Raw genomic sequence first — 19,076 nt, forward strand, 5'->3', positions numbered from 1 at the left:
ATTTAAGATAACTGACTCCAGGTGCAATAGGTGACTTTGTAGCTAAGGCAGATTTTATTCTAGGGCTGTTCAAGGCCAACGCCCACCTTTTTACTCAAGTAAAGCTACTGCTGGGATCCTCCTAATTACATATTAAATGTCTTGAAATCCCCTACCACATCTTATATAGTCTTAAGTCTTAAATATAAGGATAATTGTCGTGGGAGGGGAAGAGAAGTGGCGTTTTGGAGCAGTACCTAATATACAAGATCACTGGCGTTTTAATTTAGATCAAGATCCGAGGTAACTCTGCCCGTATTTTTTCTACTAGTCACGAGGCAGATAAGTCAAATGCTAGGATTAGCAGGGCAAGTTTCTTTAAACATCTTATTTGCAGGATCTAAATTGGATACACCTCGCGTTCACTCCCTAGTCCGATATATTAAGTCAAGTCCTTAAGTCAACTTGATAGCAGTACTCAAAAAGCTAATCCATTACCATACATTAGGGAGAAAGTTAAGAACTGCTCAAGGCGGCGAAAAGTGCCTGCTTTTCCAACATCTTTATTTCATGATTTAAGCCGCCCGATATTTTCAGGTCCTCACATGAATAAACTCACATACTTGTTAAACTATATACAGCAAGATCCCTTAGACAAAAAAAAAAAAAGAGCACAGAACTAAATGATGTATTTAAAGCTGAAAGTGCTGTCGCAGGAAAGGCGTTTGCCCTTGCATCTCCCGCACAGATCCTGGCGGTGGGGCCTTTTGGGGTCCACGTGGCGGAGCTTCACTGAACACACACACCTCGTCTGCTTGCAGCTCTGGGGATAGAAGCAGAGGGCAGGCTCAGCCACCGAGGCCTGGAATCTCCCCCTCCCCCCAAATCACCAGCATGCTAACTATTCACCCCAAACTAAGAGGAGAGCAGCTAATTCAGTGTTTCATATGACCACTCCCTCGGTTATGGAGGACAGATTTACCTGGCAAGTGATATCCTCCACTCGGTAAGGATTGTAGGATTTTTGGCAAGTCCTACAGAACTGTCTGAAATAGACCTGCAAGAAAATAAAAGAGCACTCCTTTAATAGCTGCGTCCCCACTGGCGAGGCTGTTTAGAGATGGGCCCCTGCGGTCCCTACCTTGCTGGTCCCCTGCACACACCAGACGTAGGCGCTTTCCCAGCGGAGGTTGCAGTCCTTGCAGTGGTAGTAGCCGTACTTCTGTTCCAGGAACTGCAAGAGTTAAGAAGGCTCAACTAGAACACGCATCCCAAACCGGAAATAAACACCCGCCTAGCCCCAGCCACCTGAAAGTCCTTTCAGCTTCCCTGCTCCCACTAATTGACGTCCGATAGTCTCGAAAAACACTATTTGTTTAAAATTACATACATTGTGTTAAAGCCTTTAAAGGTTAACTCTGAATGTCTCCACCCCTGGATTGAGGCTGGGACCAGGTTAAGAGTCCCGATGCCTCCCTTATACGTTTACATGTGGGAAGAGGTAAAACGCGGACCTTTAACTGCAAGGGTCACTTTTAGTCTTAGCACAGGGAGGGGAAAAGCATTAGGATCCGCCAGAGGTAAATTGTCATAGAGGTCTTAAGGTGGCACGGACCTCAAGTTTTTAAGGACGCGCAGTTAAGATCCGCGTTTTAACTCTTCCCTACATGTAACATATAAGGGAGGCATCGGGACTCTTGACCTGCTCCCAGCCTCAATCCAGGGGTGGGGGAACCTTTAAAGCTGAGCTTTACATGTTAAGCTGGACTGCTGTTAAGATTAGAGGTCCCCGCGTTTTGCTTGCCACCGGAAGCCCTTGCACGGCTCTCACCTGGAAACTGGGCCGGAGGCTTTGGGCGGCGGCTTGTTGCACTTGCTTCTCTACTTCCGTCTCCGGAGCCTCGGAGGCTTCTTCCGCTTTCCCTCCCTCCGCTTGGCCTTTGGCTTCTGGCTCCTCTTTCTCGTCTGCTCCCTTCCTCTCCTCCTCCTCCTCCTCCGCCTGTTCGGAGCCTCGGTTCTCTTGAGCCTCCGCCGGGAAGGTGGCGAGGCTCCTGGCCGCCAGGGGAGAGTAGACGGCTAGGGTCCGGGGGAAACGCACGGTCTTGAGGGGCGAGGCCACCGGGCTGCCGATCTCCTGCTCCGGCTCCTGCGGCTTCCGGAAGGTCCCCCGCCGCCTCCTGGGCAGGGTGCGGGGCCCCAGCGAGCACTGCACCGACGCGTCCTGCCGGGGGTTCACCTGCACCCCCACGTCCTTGGTGTTGGCTTTGCGCAAGCGCGGAGTCAGGTTGGGGTTCACCTGAGACAGGATGGCTTTGAGCTGGGCCCTTTGATAGTTGTCGAAATAATCGTCTCCATAAGTGGGCAGGTAGCTCCTTTGCCGCCAGGCCCCCCCTTTACCCTTAGGATTTAGGTACCTGTAGGCGTAAGGATTGTAGGTGGAATACATGTAACTCTCCATCGCCTCGTCCGAGAGCGTTGCCATCACGTCTGGCCCAAGCTAGACCCCCCAGCTGGCTCCTCCTTAAATAGCGCCTTTAATTAGCGGCGCCATTGCGGGGCCTGTGGAAAAACTAATGAGCTTAACCTTGGGAAAGTTTGGTGTGTTTCGATTTTGGTCTAGGAGGGGGGTCATGAGTTGGATTCTAAGAAACCTAGTAAAAAGAAACAGTGGACACAACCGGCTGCTGAAATTCTCTCAATAAAACTCAGGTTCTAGACTAGATAGCTGTTTCCAAACATCCGATTGAAATACCTAGAGCCCTTTCATTAGAGGCCATTGAGGGGCCTGTGGAACAACCAATGAGCTTAACCTAGGGACAGGTTGGTTTCTTTCGATTTTGGTTTAGGAGGGGGCATGAGTTGGATTCTAAGTAACCTAGTAAAAAGAAACACAGTGGGCACAACCGGCTGCTGAAATTCTCTCAATAAAACTCAGGCTCTAGATTAGATAACTGTGTGGCGCAGTGGTTAAAGCTACTGTCTCAGCACCCTGAGGTTGTGGGTTCAAACCTACGCTGCTCCTTGGGACCCTAGCCAAGTCACTTAATCCCCCATTGCCCCAGGTACATTAGATTGTGAGCCCGCTGGGACAGACAGGGAAAAATGCTTGCATACCCTGGGAGAATGGTATAGATAATTGAATAAAATAAATAAACATCCTATTGAAATACCTAGAGCCCTGTAGTTGTTATACCATTTTTCACTGGGTGTTTTCAAATTCCTACCTTCCTCTAAATTAATTAGGATGGTTTTGCTCGGATTTCTGCAGTCATCCTAACCCTGCTAAAGAGATTTGTTTTTCAGAGAATCATGAGAATAAGAAAAGGTGCATGCCATAAAAACTCCACACAACAAAATATAAACTAGCCACAGAAAGGAGACCCAGAAATAAGTCCAGTAAAGGTTTAGCACAGAGATACAGTATATGTGAATAGTCTGAGCTGTGTATACGGTGGCTGGTGATAGGAGGGTCTTAGCTGCTTTCCTGTGCACATAGAGTAGGCTCCTGATTTTTTTTTTTTAAGTATCTCCACATGTAAACAGAGCTGCCAAGTTGCCTATTTCAGGAGGGAGATCCTGGATTTCTGCCAACCTCATCCTGATGCTTTATGGGACCTGCAACACTGATTTCAATGGATTAATATCTTGTACAGTACTACATATATTATACTACTTTGGGAATGCAAGTTTAAGACCAGGACTGGCCAAAAAGTCTCCCTCCTAGAACAGGTAACTTGGCCATTCTGGAATTAGTAAATTTGCTTTCAAAACACTTTAATCAACTGTCAATACCAATGCAATGTCCCAGACCTTTGAAGTGGCACCACACAAGATATATATTTTTTGTTTCATTTGCAATGAATATACAGTTTACAAACCCAGTTCAAGTTGTCTGTTTCATCAGTGTGCATCACAGAGAAGCTCTTTCTTACAGAAATAGTTTCATTAGTTTCTAGTATTTATTTGAGATTGGCCCTGCCAGTCTCTACCAGTGCTAAGAAGTGGCCCACCCTCTGGAAGGAGGGACCTTGAGGGTTGAGTATACATCCAGAGCACAGGGGTATCTGTAATCCTGCACCTCTCCTTTGGCACTACGCAGCAAGTCTCGACTCATGCCAATATCACAGAATCTCATTTCAAAATTCAATAAATTATCTTATATATTTTTTTCATTTTACTTATTTGAATGTAAGTGATGTGCTCAGACCCACAACCTCAAAACAAAATGAAGTGTAAAATTCACCAGCACGAGTTGTTAGTTACTGATTGTTTTTGTAGTTATATTGTTCCGCACAGTATTATAATTTTTTAATGTGAGGGTGCATGAAGACATTCCACCGTTGATTTCGGTTTTCATCGTCCCCACTTGAGGAAGCCATAAAATGGTGAAACTTGAGTCGGGGGGGAGGGGATATGAGCGGCTTGGAGTTAACAGCAAGTAGGAATACAGTGTTTTAATGCAGGGAACAACAGCAGAAACTGCCTCATAATATCAAATATAAATATCACTGTTTAAAGAACAAGTAAAATAATTTATGAAGCAAGAAAGAGGTGGAAAGGGACCCAATGGTGCTATGATGGTGCTGTGACAACCCGTGCTGGTGAATTTTACATTTCATGATTTGAGGTTGTGGGTCTGAGCACATCACTTACATTAAAATAAGTAAAATGAAAAAAATATATAAGATAATATATTGAATTTTGAAAAGAGATTCTGTGATATTGGCATGAGTTGAGATTTTGAAATCACAGATATTACATGATTTTTACCATATTTGTGAAAAACTACACAGCAAGGCCATATGGTCTTTATCTGCTGTAATTTTTTATAAGAAGGGGCTTGTAAGGAGGGGTTTCCAAAGTTTCTGTATTGTAGGGTTTTTTTAATAGTTTTTTTAAAGGTATTCCAACTAACTGAATCTCAAGTTTTCTCCAGGACTAGAATTCCCTATTGGAACAGAACTAAGATGTTCTAGGGCAGTGGTCTCAAACTCACAGCCCGGGGGCCACATGCGACCTGCCAGGTACTAATTTGAGGCCCTCGGTATGTTTATCATAATCACAAAAGTAAAATAAAACAGTTTCTTGATCATATGTTTCTTTAGCTATAAATTACAATATTATTATTAGGACAGCCAAAAGGAAAGATTTATAAACTATAAAGAGTTTTTACCTCATTCAAAATTGTCATTTCTTTAATAATACATTAACTATTTTTTTCTGATGCCCTCCTAGTACCTACAAATCCAAAATGTGGCCCTGCAAAGGGTTTGAGTTTGAGACCACTATATTAGGGGAAGGCTAAAAGTATGGACTGGCTTCAAGCATCCTTTCACTCAACATGTTCCCTTACCTCCAAATTTGTCTTGCAAATAGTGATTTAGTGCGACTTACAGTTAATGCTAATAGTTTCTGTACACATTATATAACACTGGCTGAATGAGCTCAAATGTTTGCAATGGGAAAATCTTGGAGGCTCATTATTGTAGACAAAGGGAAACTGATAATCTAGATGAATCAAATAAACATGGATCTGGAAGTAGATAGAACCACAAATATGATTTAAATGTCCCATTCTGTTCCTCAGATTTGTCCAGTATAAAGGGCAGTTTGTGTGGACTCCAGCTTCACTGAACTAGGCTCGTCTACTGTGACTGTGCCGTAGGAGATATCTACTATTTCTTCTTCTTTCAGCTTCTTGTAAGAAACATCTGTTTCTTCCTCTTCATCCAGAGGTTCCTGCTTGTGCAAGATCTCTTTCCTGTAGGTCTTATAAACTAATGCATAGATTCCTGCCTCGGCAGATTGGAACAGGGCATAGAGTAAAGGAAACATATACATACTACCTATCATTTCAGGAGGGAAGGTGAGTTTCAGAATAGCTGTGCACAGCTGCACATTTTGGCATCCTGTCTCCAGGGATACTGTCCTTTTACTGTTAGGTGACAGGTGGAACAAGGCCCCCAGACCATATCCTAAGACGTAGCCTGCTAAGGGCATGAGAAGGGCCACAATATAGACAGAGGGAGGGATGGTAGCCAGAAGTTCGGGTCCCAACATTGTACTGGTCAGAATGAAGAGAGTCACCAAGCTGGCTAATAAGGACCACAGAGAAATCTAAAGAAAGAGAAAAATGGAGATTAAAATCAATATGCAATCATCCAAACACAGCTATTGTTCTAGTTCCCCACTCATGAAGTTTGTGTGATCCGTGTTATCAAATGTGCTGGGCTTAGTGCAGGAGTTAAGTTTCTGGTGTAGCATGCACTTTTGGGTCCTCGTATACTAAAGAACAGTAAGATTTTGCGCTTACTGCATATTAATTGCCAAAATTAATGCGCAGTAACTAGAAAAAACTTGGGGTTTAACTCTGGAGGGTATTCCTCGTAGTTTACCAACCAGATATCGAAGAGATAATGCATAGTAAACAAAATAATTTAATCTAATCTGGGATTTATGGGTTGCACTGTGCATAAGTAGGTTCAAGGCTACTTACAGTACAATTTAAGGAGATACAATTTAGTACAGTATAAGAATGCTACATAAATTGCGTTACAATACAGATTGAGAGAAGGCACAAAACAGGAAGAGATAAACAATTCTATTCCACTTCCCCCCTTCTGTGTCTTTTTTTTAAATTTGGTCTAGTGATTATATGTCCTAATATGATTTTTTTTTTCTATCCCCCTATGTTTGTAACAATTTTTATTCTTATGGAAACCGCCTAGACATAATGATATGCGGGATATCAAATATTTAATAAACTTGAAACTTAAAGGAGATATTACAAGAAATAAGAGCTGATATAAAAACAGTGCGTGAGGAACTCATCACATTGGTGGCAGATTTGCGGGGTGAGATCGCCAAATGGGGGCACCGAGTGGCGGAGACCGAAGAGCGCATGGATGAACAACAGGAGTTGTTGATGGAAGTGGACGGCCAAGCAAAAGAGTTACTTACCCAGCATTCTTACATCATAGACAAGTTGGAGGATTTGTAAAATCGAGGACGCCGCTCGAATTTACGGGTGCGGGGTGTCCTAGAACTGGCAGACTTATATAATTGTGAACAGGTGATGCAACAGGTGGCTAGAATGTTATTATCTACAGACTCGTCTCCAGTGCTTCCAGAATTGATTGGACTTGAACGGGTGCATCGGGCGTTGCTGGCTCCCTGCGGCAATTAGCTGTGTGATATTATCGTATGTTTTAAGATAAAAGAGGTGGTGATTTAAGTGGCAAGAGCCCAAGCCACCCTCAAGTGGGATACATACAAGATTAAAATTTATCAAGATTTGGCTTCCGTGACTCTTCGAAGACAGGCGGAGTTGAAGCCCCTGTTGCTCTACCTTAGAGAAAAGAATGTTAAATACTGCTGCTGACACCCTTTTGCTTTATTGTTTTGTTTGGAGGGTAAATTGTGCACAGTTCGGTCGCTGGAAGATGCTGCCCAATTTTTTCCTGTGGAACAGTTTATGCTGGGGGAGGGGGGCTTCCTCAACAAAAGACACTCAGGTGCACTCTCCTTCTCTAGCTCTGCATCCTCCTAGACCTCGCTGGCAGTGGATGGCCCGAATGGGAGGCCACCTGATGAGACATTCACCGAGCACTCCTCCACATCCTGGATCATCTACCTGAAGTAGTGTACTACCTTTAATGACTTGTGGTGGAGCACCCATCCCGCTGAGCGGGATTATACCTATTTTTCCACAGTTCATGCCTCTTCTAGGATTGCTTTGTGGCTGGGAGAGGAACTTTTGTTGTTGAGTTTGTAGGCTTGACAGATAGTGAGTAATGTCTATTCTGATCATTTTCCGGTGTTACTGGTAGTGCAAGGGACAATTGAACCTCGACCTAGGCCTCCCTGGTATTTTAATGATGCCTTGCTTTTGGCAGTTAATCAACTTAGCAGATGTGCTGCAATATGGAAATAAAGGGCTCCTTTTACTAAGCTGCGCTAGTGTTTTTAACACGCGCTGCAGATTAGCTATGCGGAAAACTTAACGCCAGCTCAATGGAGGCGTTAGCATCTAGCACGCGTGGCATTGTAGTGTGCGCTAAGCACGCGCTAGAACCACTAGCGCAGCTTAGTAAAAGGAGCCCAAAGACATGGATGTATATATATTTTACATTTTTTTCACATTTAATGTCATAATTTTCACATTTGGGATATCAGCGGAATATAGACGATTTTAAGAGGACCTTGTCAATTGAACTTTAACTACAAAACAAGAAAAGATGAGTGCCGTTTAAATCATTTGTTCCTGTCACTAGATATGTACAATATTGCAATGTGAGAGACAACAGCATAAGAAAAAAACCTTATTGGAGGGTAACAGTGCAGGAACAGTATTGCACTATGATGGTTCCTTAACAATCGTGGTCAATGTATCTGCTTTGATATGACCGTGGTGGAGGTGACTGAGCACAATACACATATATTAAATTATTTGAAGAGTATTTAGTAAAAGAAGACATTAGATGTAACAAATAACAATATTTGAATGTCAAGGGTATATATATTTATCCCAAAATTTTGAACGGCTCATATTGCAGCTATAAAAATGATGCTTTTGCCCAAATTGTTATTTTATGGCCTTACCTATTGCAATCTCCAAGGTTTGCTTTCATACCCTATCTTGCAAAGTGTTTGCTTATATTTATCATTGTGCGAAGAGCATTTTTATTTCAAGCTAAGCTGAGCGGAGGCATGGGAGTACCCAATTTCTCACTATATTATCAGGCTGCATTATTGCAAGTAATAGTGACATGGACAGGGTATGCTGACCAGCCCTGCATATAGAACAGGCTTTTCTACCAGATATTTCTTTTTGGAGTCTTCCCTGGGCCCCAGTTGCTGAACTATTCGCTCTCAGTGGGTACAGGCAGGCTTGCATACTCTGGGCCAGGTTTGGAGGGATTTGGGTATGCTCCCTTTGGAGCATTTACAGGAGGAGCATGGCTTATTAAATAGTGGTGCATTTGCTTATGCTTAATTATGAGAACATTAACAAATGTTCAGAGACTTCACGGGTTACCCATGACTTCTTGGATATCCTTCAAAGCATCTTGCATTATATTCCACATTTGTAACAATCAGTCATCAGAGGAATTTATTCAACTATTCTCTAAGCTCTACTTCACATCAAATCGAATCACCAACAGATCGCAGATGGCCCTCCCCTCACCAAAAGGAACCAAGTACAAGGGCAACTTCAATTCTTTACCTATGTTGCAATCAATACATGGAACACCCTGCCATTGGATACTAGAAAGGAAACTTGCTACCTAAAATTCAGAAGGAAACTAAAAACATTTTATGACAAGCATCCATGACTGATCCAGCATCAACTGCCTTAGACTCTTCCAGTGGAGTATATGGAGCATCCACTCATTAATTCTGATAATATCAAACTAACAGGCCTTATTGTGCTTTGTAAATGGTATTCAAAACTAGTGTGCTTTAACCGTCATCTGTATTCCCTCTGAGTTCTCTGTACACTGGAAAGTTCATTGTTTTCTGATAACTCTAGCTCTTCGTGGTATGCATGGGTTCTTGACATTGTAAATCGCTTTGATTCTTTATAGGCATAGAGCGAGCCACAAATCCTAGATTAGATTAGAGTAGAAAATGTCAAAGCAGGAAAATTTTATGGTTTGTAATGTGGCAGGAAAATCTGATCCTTGTTAAATCCTGTCAGGTGGGTGTCAAAATATTTCATCATTCTGATCTCAAAGGTCTTATGTTCCTAGATTGTTTTAAAGTTGCATCTTAATATTCTGACCCTAAGGTCATTGATGCAGGGCCGAGATTATGAGAAATGCTCACCAACAGGAGTATTGCCTTTATTTGATTTGTAGTGCCTGTGTGAGTTGATTCTTGTTTTTAGAATCTGCCCTGTCTCACCAGTATTGCACCTTCTGTTCTGGGGAGACAGGACAGATGCTAAAGACACTGCTCCCTCACCCCACCCTACCCTTGTCTCCTTCAAGATTGTGATTAGAATGCTTTTCACTATATTTATTTGATGGTGGAACTCCCTTCCGAAGGAATTAAAACTAGAAAAGGACACCAGAAAGTTCAAGAAATGGATAAAAACCATCCGGTTCACAGACTACTTTAACTAATAATGCAGCATAGAGGAGATAGCTGGCTGGTCCCCACTAGGAATACAAAAGAGTGAACACAGCAGAAATAACTAGAATTATCAGCAATTCTAGTTATCTGGATGCCTGGAATGCTCTTCCAAAGGAGGTTATTAAGGAATCCACTGTGCTAGGATTCAAAGGCAAATTAGATGCACATCTCCTTACGAGAGGCATAGAGGGATATGGGTGACTAAAACTACATCAGGTGTATACCTGACTGGGCCTCCGCGTGTGCAGATCGCCGGACTCGATGGACCATGGGTCTGATCCGGAGATGGCAGTTCTTATGTTCTTATGATGTATGTAAATCTAAGATGAACATAGAACACTAACAGCCTCTTTTACAAAGTCACGCTAGCGGCTGCCATGCGGCAACAGCCCCGAAGCCCTTTAAATCTCTATGGGTTTCGGGGCCTTTAGCGCAGCGCAGCCGCTAGTGCGGCTTTGTAAAAGAGGCCCCCGTTGGGGTTCTATTTTTTCGATCACTGCTCCTTCAATTTGGAACTCTCTCCCTCTAAACATCAGAACAGAACATAATATGGATAAATTCAAGAGTAGTTTAAAATGCTTTCTTTTTACAGATTTATCCTTTTAAACAATCTTTATCAAGGATTTTTTTCCCTTTTTTTTTTCTTCTCTCTCTCTACCAATCCCTACACAATCAAACCCTACTGTTTCTTCCCGTTTATGTTTTTCTTTCTTACATATTGTAGTTCTTCTCTTTTGTCTCTTTTGTTTTCCAAAGCTCCTCCCCCTCAAATTGGTTTGTCTTGTAAGACTATGTTTATTATTTGTAGTTTGTTCCCTAATTATATTTTAAACAACTTTTATTGTACAACGTTTTGAATTTTATGTAAAGCGTTTAATCAAATTTTAATAAACTATGAAACACAATACATGATACTAATATATGTGTATATAGGTAGGGTGATTGACTATGGTATAAATGTGTCTGTATTGAAAACCATCTCAGAAAATGCTAACTCTGCATTGCAACACCTTTACAGAAACTAGTCATTAGTAGCGGTATAGAAGCGTACAATAAATAATATTTTGATATCAGCTTTTGCTCATAACCAACCCAATGAAGAAACTTTGAAAGCTTGTCATAAATGTATTTAGTCCAATAAAAAGGTATTATGTTTATTTCTATTGTGTTTTTTTTTCCATTTATTAGCTTTAAAATAAACTAACAAAGCAACTACGCTAGTTTAATAGAAATCATTGAACTGAGCTGAAACGATGCCATTTTAAAAATGACCAGTGTAGCAGAAATAGGCCATTGTACTCCTAACTTCTACTCATTTGTAAAGTGCCCTTGCCTGTTTTAATTATTCCACCCTAAGCAATTCCCTAACCCATGTTTGTCTGTTTTTACTAAATTGTAAGCTCAATTGAGCAGGGAATGCCTTGTATATATTTAAGCACTATAGAAATGATTAGTAGTAGTAGGAATACCAACAAAGATGTTCCTGATCATATAAACCCAGGGTTGTCCCTGGAAGGCAAGATTACCAGACAGAAACTGACCTATTTTGGGCATGTGATGAGGGTGAATTCACTAGAAAAGGAAGTGCTACTCGGAATGATCAGTGGTAAAAGGAAGCAGGGGAGACCAAAGGCTCGTTGGCTGGATACCATTAGGAATGACATAGGAATGAACATCAAGCAATTGAAAGAAGCTGTGGAAAACAGGGAAGCATGGCGAGTACCCAAGGGTCAGACACGATTGAATGGATAGTAGTAGAGTAGTACAGGCAGGTTAGTGCACAGGGAGCCTGTAGGACGTCTAGATTGGGAGGGAAGGTTAGTGGATTATAGGGTGCTAGAAAGTGTGTGTGGGGGGAGAGATGGGGGGTCTTAATGAAAGGAGCAATGTATGAAGCTCGCTGGTTCATTTGGGAATGGACAGGAGCTCTTTCATTTTCTTCATTTCATGGTTAGAAAAAGTAGGCTTCTAACAAGGTCACTTGTTGGGAAGATTGGAGAAGACGTGACAGCGTTGGAGCTCAAGTCATCTTTTATCAGCTAAGTCCTTGAACGTGCCTCCGGGTGACTTTGCCCTTTTCTAAAACTGAGCTGTTCTGTGAGGGAGTTTTTTTGCCAGTGAAAGTATCAAAATGAGTTTTGATTTGTACCTTTTGGTTCTATACTGCTACATTTGAGGCTTTTTCTCCCTCTTTTTGGGTGCATGCTGAGTTTGAAGAGGGGGGTACCTCAGTGCCACGATCACACAACATTTTGAATCATTATATGAACGTATAACGGTATATCAAATAAAGTTGAACTTGAACTTAACCTGCTAACAATTTTGCATTTTTCCCCTGTGGTCTTAGTGCCTTAATCCCAGTGTGCTAGTTTACATCTAGCTGTGAGCAATGTTATTGTGAAAGGATTCATTTTGGAAAACATGGTGATCACTAGCGGTGGCTGTGACTTTGGAAACTGCATCTATTTTTAAAAGAGTGGTGCTTTAGATTTTTAATATAGTGCTGTGATTGATAGTAGGGACTTGGCATTGAATATTACTGCAGGCATGAGTCAGCCCTGCAGAGACATTACTGCAGTTCAGTATAAGGAGCCATGTTACTTAAATGACATCACTGAAGGACCCTATAAGAAACCACATAGCCCTGCAGTGGCATCTGCAGTCCAGCTCAGCTGTCCTACTTTACTTTAACAATCATTTGAGGACTTGCCTCACCCTATAGGGCTCAAGGCAAGATACAAAAATGTTAAGATTATTCCATCCCCAATATCCTTCTTCTTCAATTTAAAAAAAAAATCCATAAAAAAACAGGTTTTGAACTGTTTCTTAAAGATTCCATAACTACACCGCATAGATGGTCGATATGCGAGCTACAAGTGTTTTAAATAAATATGGTTTGTGGTTTATTAAGATTTTATATACCGTTGTTCATGAGAACAACGAAGTAGGCGTGCCAGTCGATGTCCAAAAACTTTCTTGCCTCTCTTTGTTAGGTGTAGTCCGTCAGGTCCCTGTAGTCCTTGTAGCGCCTCTCCGTGGTCTAGGAATCCAAAGTTCATCTGTAAACACCATTCGCGAAGCCACTCGTTGGTTCGAAGAGCGTATCCATCGAACCAACGAGTGGCTTCGCGAATGGTGTTTACAGATGAACTTTGGATTCCTAGACCACGGAGAGGCGCTACAAGGACTACAGGGACCTGACGGACTACACCTAACAAAGAGAGGCAAGAAAGTTTTTGGACATCGACTGGCACGCCTACTTCGGAAGGCTTTAAACTAGGTAAGTTGGGGGAGGGTTCATACATACATACCAGAGCAGCAAGGATCCGCCCTTGGGAAGCAAGTAAAACCCACACTTCTGAGCCTAAGGTAAGTGCCCATAATATACACAAAAAAACAGGAGTCACACTAGCGGGGATAGGTATCTCATCACAAATTTGGAGAGCAATGTATGTTAATGCACACAGCTTGGGCAACAAAATCCTGGAACTAGAAACAGAGATAAGGAATGCTGACCTTGACATAGTAGCGATATCCGAGACCTGGTTCACAGACTCGCATGGGTGGGATATGGTTATACCAGGCTACAATCTACTTCGTCGAGACAGAGAGGGCAAATTAGGAGGGGGGGTAGCACTATACACTAAGGATAATATCAAAACTACCAGGATCACAGAGGTTAGATACACAGGAGAATCACTTTGGGTAAACCTGAACAGAGGGAATGAAAAATGCCTTTACCTCGGTGTGATATACAGGCCTCCGAGACAACAGGAAGACAAAGACAATGAATTGATTGAGGACATAGAGAACATCACCTTGCGCGGTGACACAGTACTGTTAGGAGACTTCAATATGCCAGATGCAGACTGGAACACCCTCTCCGCGACTACGAGTGGTAGCAAAAGAATATTGACCACCATAAAGGGTGCACAACTCAATCAAATGGTATTAGAGCCCACCAGGGAAAAGGCAATACTGGACCTGGTACTCACAAATGGAGACAGTGTCTCGGAGGTATCAGTGGGAGACACGCTGGCCTCTAGTGACCACAACATGGTTTGGCTCAACCTCAGGAAAGGCTTCTCTAAATCAAACTCAGCAACGAGGGTCCTCAACTTTAGGGGCGCAAACTTTGACCTTATGAGAGACTTTGTCCATCAGGAGCTGCAAAAGCATGCAGAAACTGACAATCCGGAAACTATGTGGTCATATATAAAATCCATTCTGAACGAAGCATCTAACCGCTACATAAATACAGTAAGCAAACACCGGAGAAACAAAAAACCACAATGGTTCAGCAATGAAATTTCTGGCCTCATTAAAAAGAAAAAAGAAGCATTTATCACCTACAAACATCTTGGAAAAAAGGAGGCAAAAGAAGACTATCTGGCCAGATCTAGAGCTGTCAAGAAAGCAGTCAGAGAAGCCAAACTTCAAACAGAAGAAGATCTAGCACGGAATATTAAAAAGGGGGACAAATCATTCTTCAGGTACATTAGTGACAGGAAGAGAAACAAAGATGGGATAGTACGCCTTAGGCAATCAGACGGAAACTACGCAGAATCTGATAATACCAAGGCAGAACTGCTAAATGAATACTTCTGCTCAGTATTCACCTGTGAAGCGCCAGGAGCTGGTCCACAACTACAGCAAATAGACATCCAAAATGACCTGTTTCATGATTACGAGTTTACACCCAGTAGCGTCTACCACGAACTTTCAAGACTCAAAGTAGACAAAGCCATGGGACCAGACAATCTACACCCCAGGGTACTCAGAGAGCTGAGTGAAGTTCTGGCTGAACCACTAGCCGTGCTCTTCAATCTTTCCATGCGCACGGGAAAAGTACCCCTAGACTGGAAAACAGCTAACGTAATTCCACTTCACAAAAAGGGCTGCAGAACAGAGACAGAAAATTACAGACCGGTGAGTCTTACATCCATAGTGTGCAAACTCATGGAAACACTGATCAAACAGAATCTTGACAAAATTCTAGATGAAGAAAATTTACGTGATCCACACCAACACGGATTTACCAGGGGAAGGTCCTGCCAAACTAATCTGATTGACTTCTTTGACTGGGTGACCAGTCATCTGGATGCCGGGGAGTCCCTAGACGTGATATATTTGGACTTCAGCAAAGCTTTTGATAGCGTCCCACACCGCAGGCTGTTGAACAAACTAAAATCGATGGGATTAGGAGATACATTCACTACATGGGTAAAGGATTGGCTAGATGGAAGGATTCAAAGGGTGATGGTAAATGGTACCCCCTCCAAAACGTCAGCTGTGACGAGTGGAGTACCTCAGGGCTCCGTCTTAGGGCCGATACTATTCAATTTATTCATAGGAGATTTGACCCAAGGACTTAGAGGAAAAGTATCACTGTTTGCCGACGACGCCAAACTATGCAACATAGTAGGCAAAAGCAATGTACCTGACTTTATGACGCAGGACCTACGACAGTTGGAACAGTGGTCATCAACTTGGCAACTAAGCTTCAATGCCAAAAAATGTAAAGTAATGCACCTAGGCAATAAAAACCCACACAGAACTTACACACTAAATGGTGAAACCTTGTCCAGTACCACGATAGAACGTGATTTAGGAGTGATCATTAGCAATGATATGAAGGCTGCAAATCAGGTGGAGAAGGCTTCGTCCAAAGCAAGACAAATGATGGGCTGCATCCGTAGGGGTTTTGTCAGCAGAAAACCTGAAGTCATAATGCCACTGTACAGATCCATGGTGAGACCTCATCTCGAGTATTGTGTTCAATTCTGGAGACCACACTACCGGAAGGATGTGTTAAGGATTGAATCGGTTCAGCGAATGGCTACCAGGATGGTCTTGGGGCTCAGGGATCTCACATATGAAGAAAGACTAAAAAAACTGCGGATGTACTCGCTGGAGGAGCGAAGAGAGAGGGGGGACATGATTGAGACCTTTAAGTATATCACGGGGCGTATAGAGATGAAAGATGATATCTTCAGTCTTACAGGGCCCTCGATAACCAGAGGACATTCACTGAAAATCAGGGGAGGGAAATTTCAGGGTGATGCTAGAAAGTACTTCTTCACCGAAAGGGTGGTCGATCATTGGAACGAGCTGCCTCAGCAGGTGATTGAGGCCAACAGCGTGTCAGATTTTAAGAGAAAATGGGATATTCACATGGGATCAATAGGGGAGTAGGAGTCAGGGAGTGGGTCATTGGTATGGGCAGACTCGATGGGCTATAGCCCTTTTCTGCCGTCAATTTCTATGTTTCTATGTAACATAGCAGTTTACAATCAAATTTAAAAAATAATAGGGAAAGAAAGGAATGTAAGTATATAGAATAGAAGATAGTGGGGACTCCTCAAAGTGGGTAAAGAGGCTAAAAACAGGAACATTAACAAAGAAAGTTAGGGTCAACATCTCAGTGGAAACCCTCCAATCCTGCTCCCTCAGTTCCATAATTTAGGTCCCACATAGCTAAATGCCCCTACGTCAATAGCCCTCGGTCTCATCCACTGAGATGTTTTCAACAATTCTTGATTAGCAGAGTGGAGCAGTGGCCTGGTGGTTAGGGCTGCTGCCTCAGCATCCGGAGGTTGCAGATTCAATCCCAGGGTTGCTCCTTGTGCCCGGTCTCCAGATACTCCCTTACATGTAATGGGCCTTCTAATCTAGTGTATCGCAAACTGTGTGCCTCCTGAGATTTCAGGTGTGCAGCGGCACATTGGAGAGGAGGAGATGCGCTGTCACTGTCTGACTGCCTAAGGGACATGCTTCTCATGATGAGAGGCATGTCCTGTAGGCAATCAGCTGGAGTTAGCACCTTTTCTCTCTGGCCCTCTTCCCTGTTGACCTCCCCCCTCCCCCACACACTGGCGTCTCTGGACTCATCTGGAGGGCCCTCGCGCATGAGCAGATGTTGACGTGATGACATCACACATGTGTGTGACATCATCACACCAACGTCCGCACACTTCTGGATGCCTCGAGCCGCAGCCACTATGTTTAGTGTGCCGCTGCTCAGAAAGTTTGCTCTAATCTGATGATAATAAAGAACGCTTTATTTCAGAGGCTGCTACCACCAGTGGCGCTGTTTGGTCTTCAGTGTCTGTGGGTGCCCGTTCTCTGCGACCACGTTGGCAGCATGTGGCCCGCTCAGGGGGACTCTGCAGCAACACTCTCCTGGGGTCGCATCGAATCCTGGACCAGCAACTTGAGGGGGCACTATTTGTCCTCTGCTGTATCTTGGAGGGAGAGTCTGAGAGGTGGGGGGCCCTCCTTGAGTTGGTTCTCTTTAGTCTTTTTTCTGGGCTCAGTTTGTTTTCTGGGTTTGGGTGCAGTTGAGAAAAATTTTATAGAGGACTAGGGTTTGGAGGGCCTTTGGGTCTGTGATGTGATAACATTGTTGGGTGGACAAGGGTTTCTGTGTGGCTCAGTGGATTTATTGGGGGCGGGGTATGGGGGGGTTCTCCTTCCTCCTTTAGCCTGGGTTCAGCCACAGTCGGTGGGTAGCCGAGGGATAACTGGGTTGGGGGCTGGGGTGTGGTGGGGGAGGTAGGGAAGGGAAGGAACTGGGAGAGTAGTGTGAGAATGTGGTGTGAGTGGGTGCCCTGGAGTGGTGTGGGGGTAGGCCTAAGAGGTTTCAAGTGGGGTCTTGACTGGCCTTATTGGCTGTTTTAAGACAGAGGGTAATGGGGGATTTACATCAACTTCAGATCCTGACTATAAATGCTATAAGGGTTTAAACCTGGCAAGAATGCTCAAACTTGTGGGTCTTATCGGCCGATTGCGCTTTTGAATACCGATTATAAAATCTTCATGAAGATCCTGGCTCGGAGACTCCAGAGGGTATTGCCTTCATTAATTCACTGTGATCAGGCGGGCTTTATATGTCAGCGTCAGGCATTTGATAATATTAAAACAGCGTTACATTTGATCTAGCAGATACAACAACAGCCTTAGTATTGTCACTCGATGCAAAAAAGGCCTTTGATTGGGTCCGCTGGTATTTTTTGACTGCGGTCTTGGTGTAACTGGGCTGGCTTTTTGTCTGGTAGGTAGGGGAACAAGGCAGGGGTGTCCGCTTTCTCCGCTTCAGTTTGTCATAGCCATGGAACCTTTAGCATGCCGGATTCAGCAGACCGTGGATATTAGGGGCGTGGAGGTTCAGGATCGGCCTTATAAAATTTTGCTTTTTGCGGACGATGTCCTTTTGTTTCTTCGTGATCCGGAGGTTTCCTTAGGTAGTCTGGTCTCTACTTTGGAATCTTATGGAGAGGTTTCTGGTTTTAAGGTGAACATGGACAAATCTGAAATTTTAAATCTTTCCTTTTCCGATATTCAGGTGGAACAGCTCAGCCGGGATTTTCCTTTTCATTGGGTGCAGAAATCTATTAAGTATTTTGGCGTTCAGTTAACGGCGCATTCTTCTACCTTGTTTGCGGCAAATTTTCCAGCTCTTCAGCAACGTTTGTTTCAGGATCTTAATAGATGGGAGGGGATGACAATCAGTTGGATGGGGCAGATTGCCGCCATTAAAATGATGATCTTACCTAAGCTGCTATATTTTTTTATGGCTTTACCTATTCCGATTCCAGCTGTGTTTTTTCGCACTTTGAATAGAAAGTTGTTTGCTTATATCAGGCGCCATAAGCCCCTGCGGGTGAGGAGAGCGTTCTTGTTTCAGACAAAACAGCAGGGGGGAATGGGAGTGCCCAATTTCTTTTTACATTATCAGGCAGATTTGTTGCAGGAGATGGCGGTCTGGTTGGGATATGTTGATCGGCCTTGGGTGCGGTTGGAGCAGGTGTTTCTACCTGATATCTCTTTGTGGCATTTACCTTGGGCCCCTATTTCAATACTACGTTACCATTTGGGAATTGGCAATCCTTTCTTGCGCACTATCCTTGCTGCTTGGTACAGGGTGCGGAGACAAATGTTTCCTGACCGACAGTACTTTA

At 43.4% G+C, this 19,076-nt stretch overlaps 2 protein-coding genes across 2 annotated transcripts in view; both read right to left on the reverse strand.

Moving 5' to 3' along the window:
* Positions 1 to 521: 521 nt before the first annotated feature.
* On the reverse strand, positions 522 to 2,486 carry ZAR1 (zygote arrest 1). The gene is made up of 4 exons (XM_033945919.1): positions 1,811 to 2,486; positions 1,121 to 1,213; positions 962 to 1,036; positions 522 to 802 (listed from the first exon to the last, which is right to left on the reverse strand). The coding sequence occupies exons 1-4, from the start codon at positions 2,459 to 2,461 to the stop codon at positions 659 to 661; spliced, it is 963 nt and encodes a 320-aa protein (XP_033801810.1). The 5' UTR covers positions 2,462 to 2,486; the 3' UTR covers positions 522 to 658.
* A 3,037-nt stretch (positions 2,487 to 5,523) lies between these two features.
* The window catches only part of SLC10A4 (solute carrier family 10 member 4), a 30,811-nt gene continuing 17,258 nt past the window's right edge, over positions 5,524 to 19,076 (reverse strand). Inside the window, exon 3 of the mRNA XM_033945931.1 lies at positions 5,524 to 6,096. Within this exon, the coding sequence (XP_033801822.1) occupies positions 5,563 to 6,096 (534 nt within the window). The 3' untranslated portion in view covers positions 5,524 to 5,562. The remainder of the gene's footprint in view (positions 6,097 to 19,076) is intronic.

Source organism: Geotrypetes seraphini, chromosome 1, assembly GCF_902459505.1.
Source record: "Geotrypetes seraphini chromosome 1, aGeoSer1.1, whole genome shotgun sequence".
Taxonomy (NCBI): domain Eukaryota; kingdom Metazoa; phylum Chordata; class Amphibia; order Gymnophiona; family Dermophiidae; genus Geotrypetes; species Geotrypetes seraphini.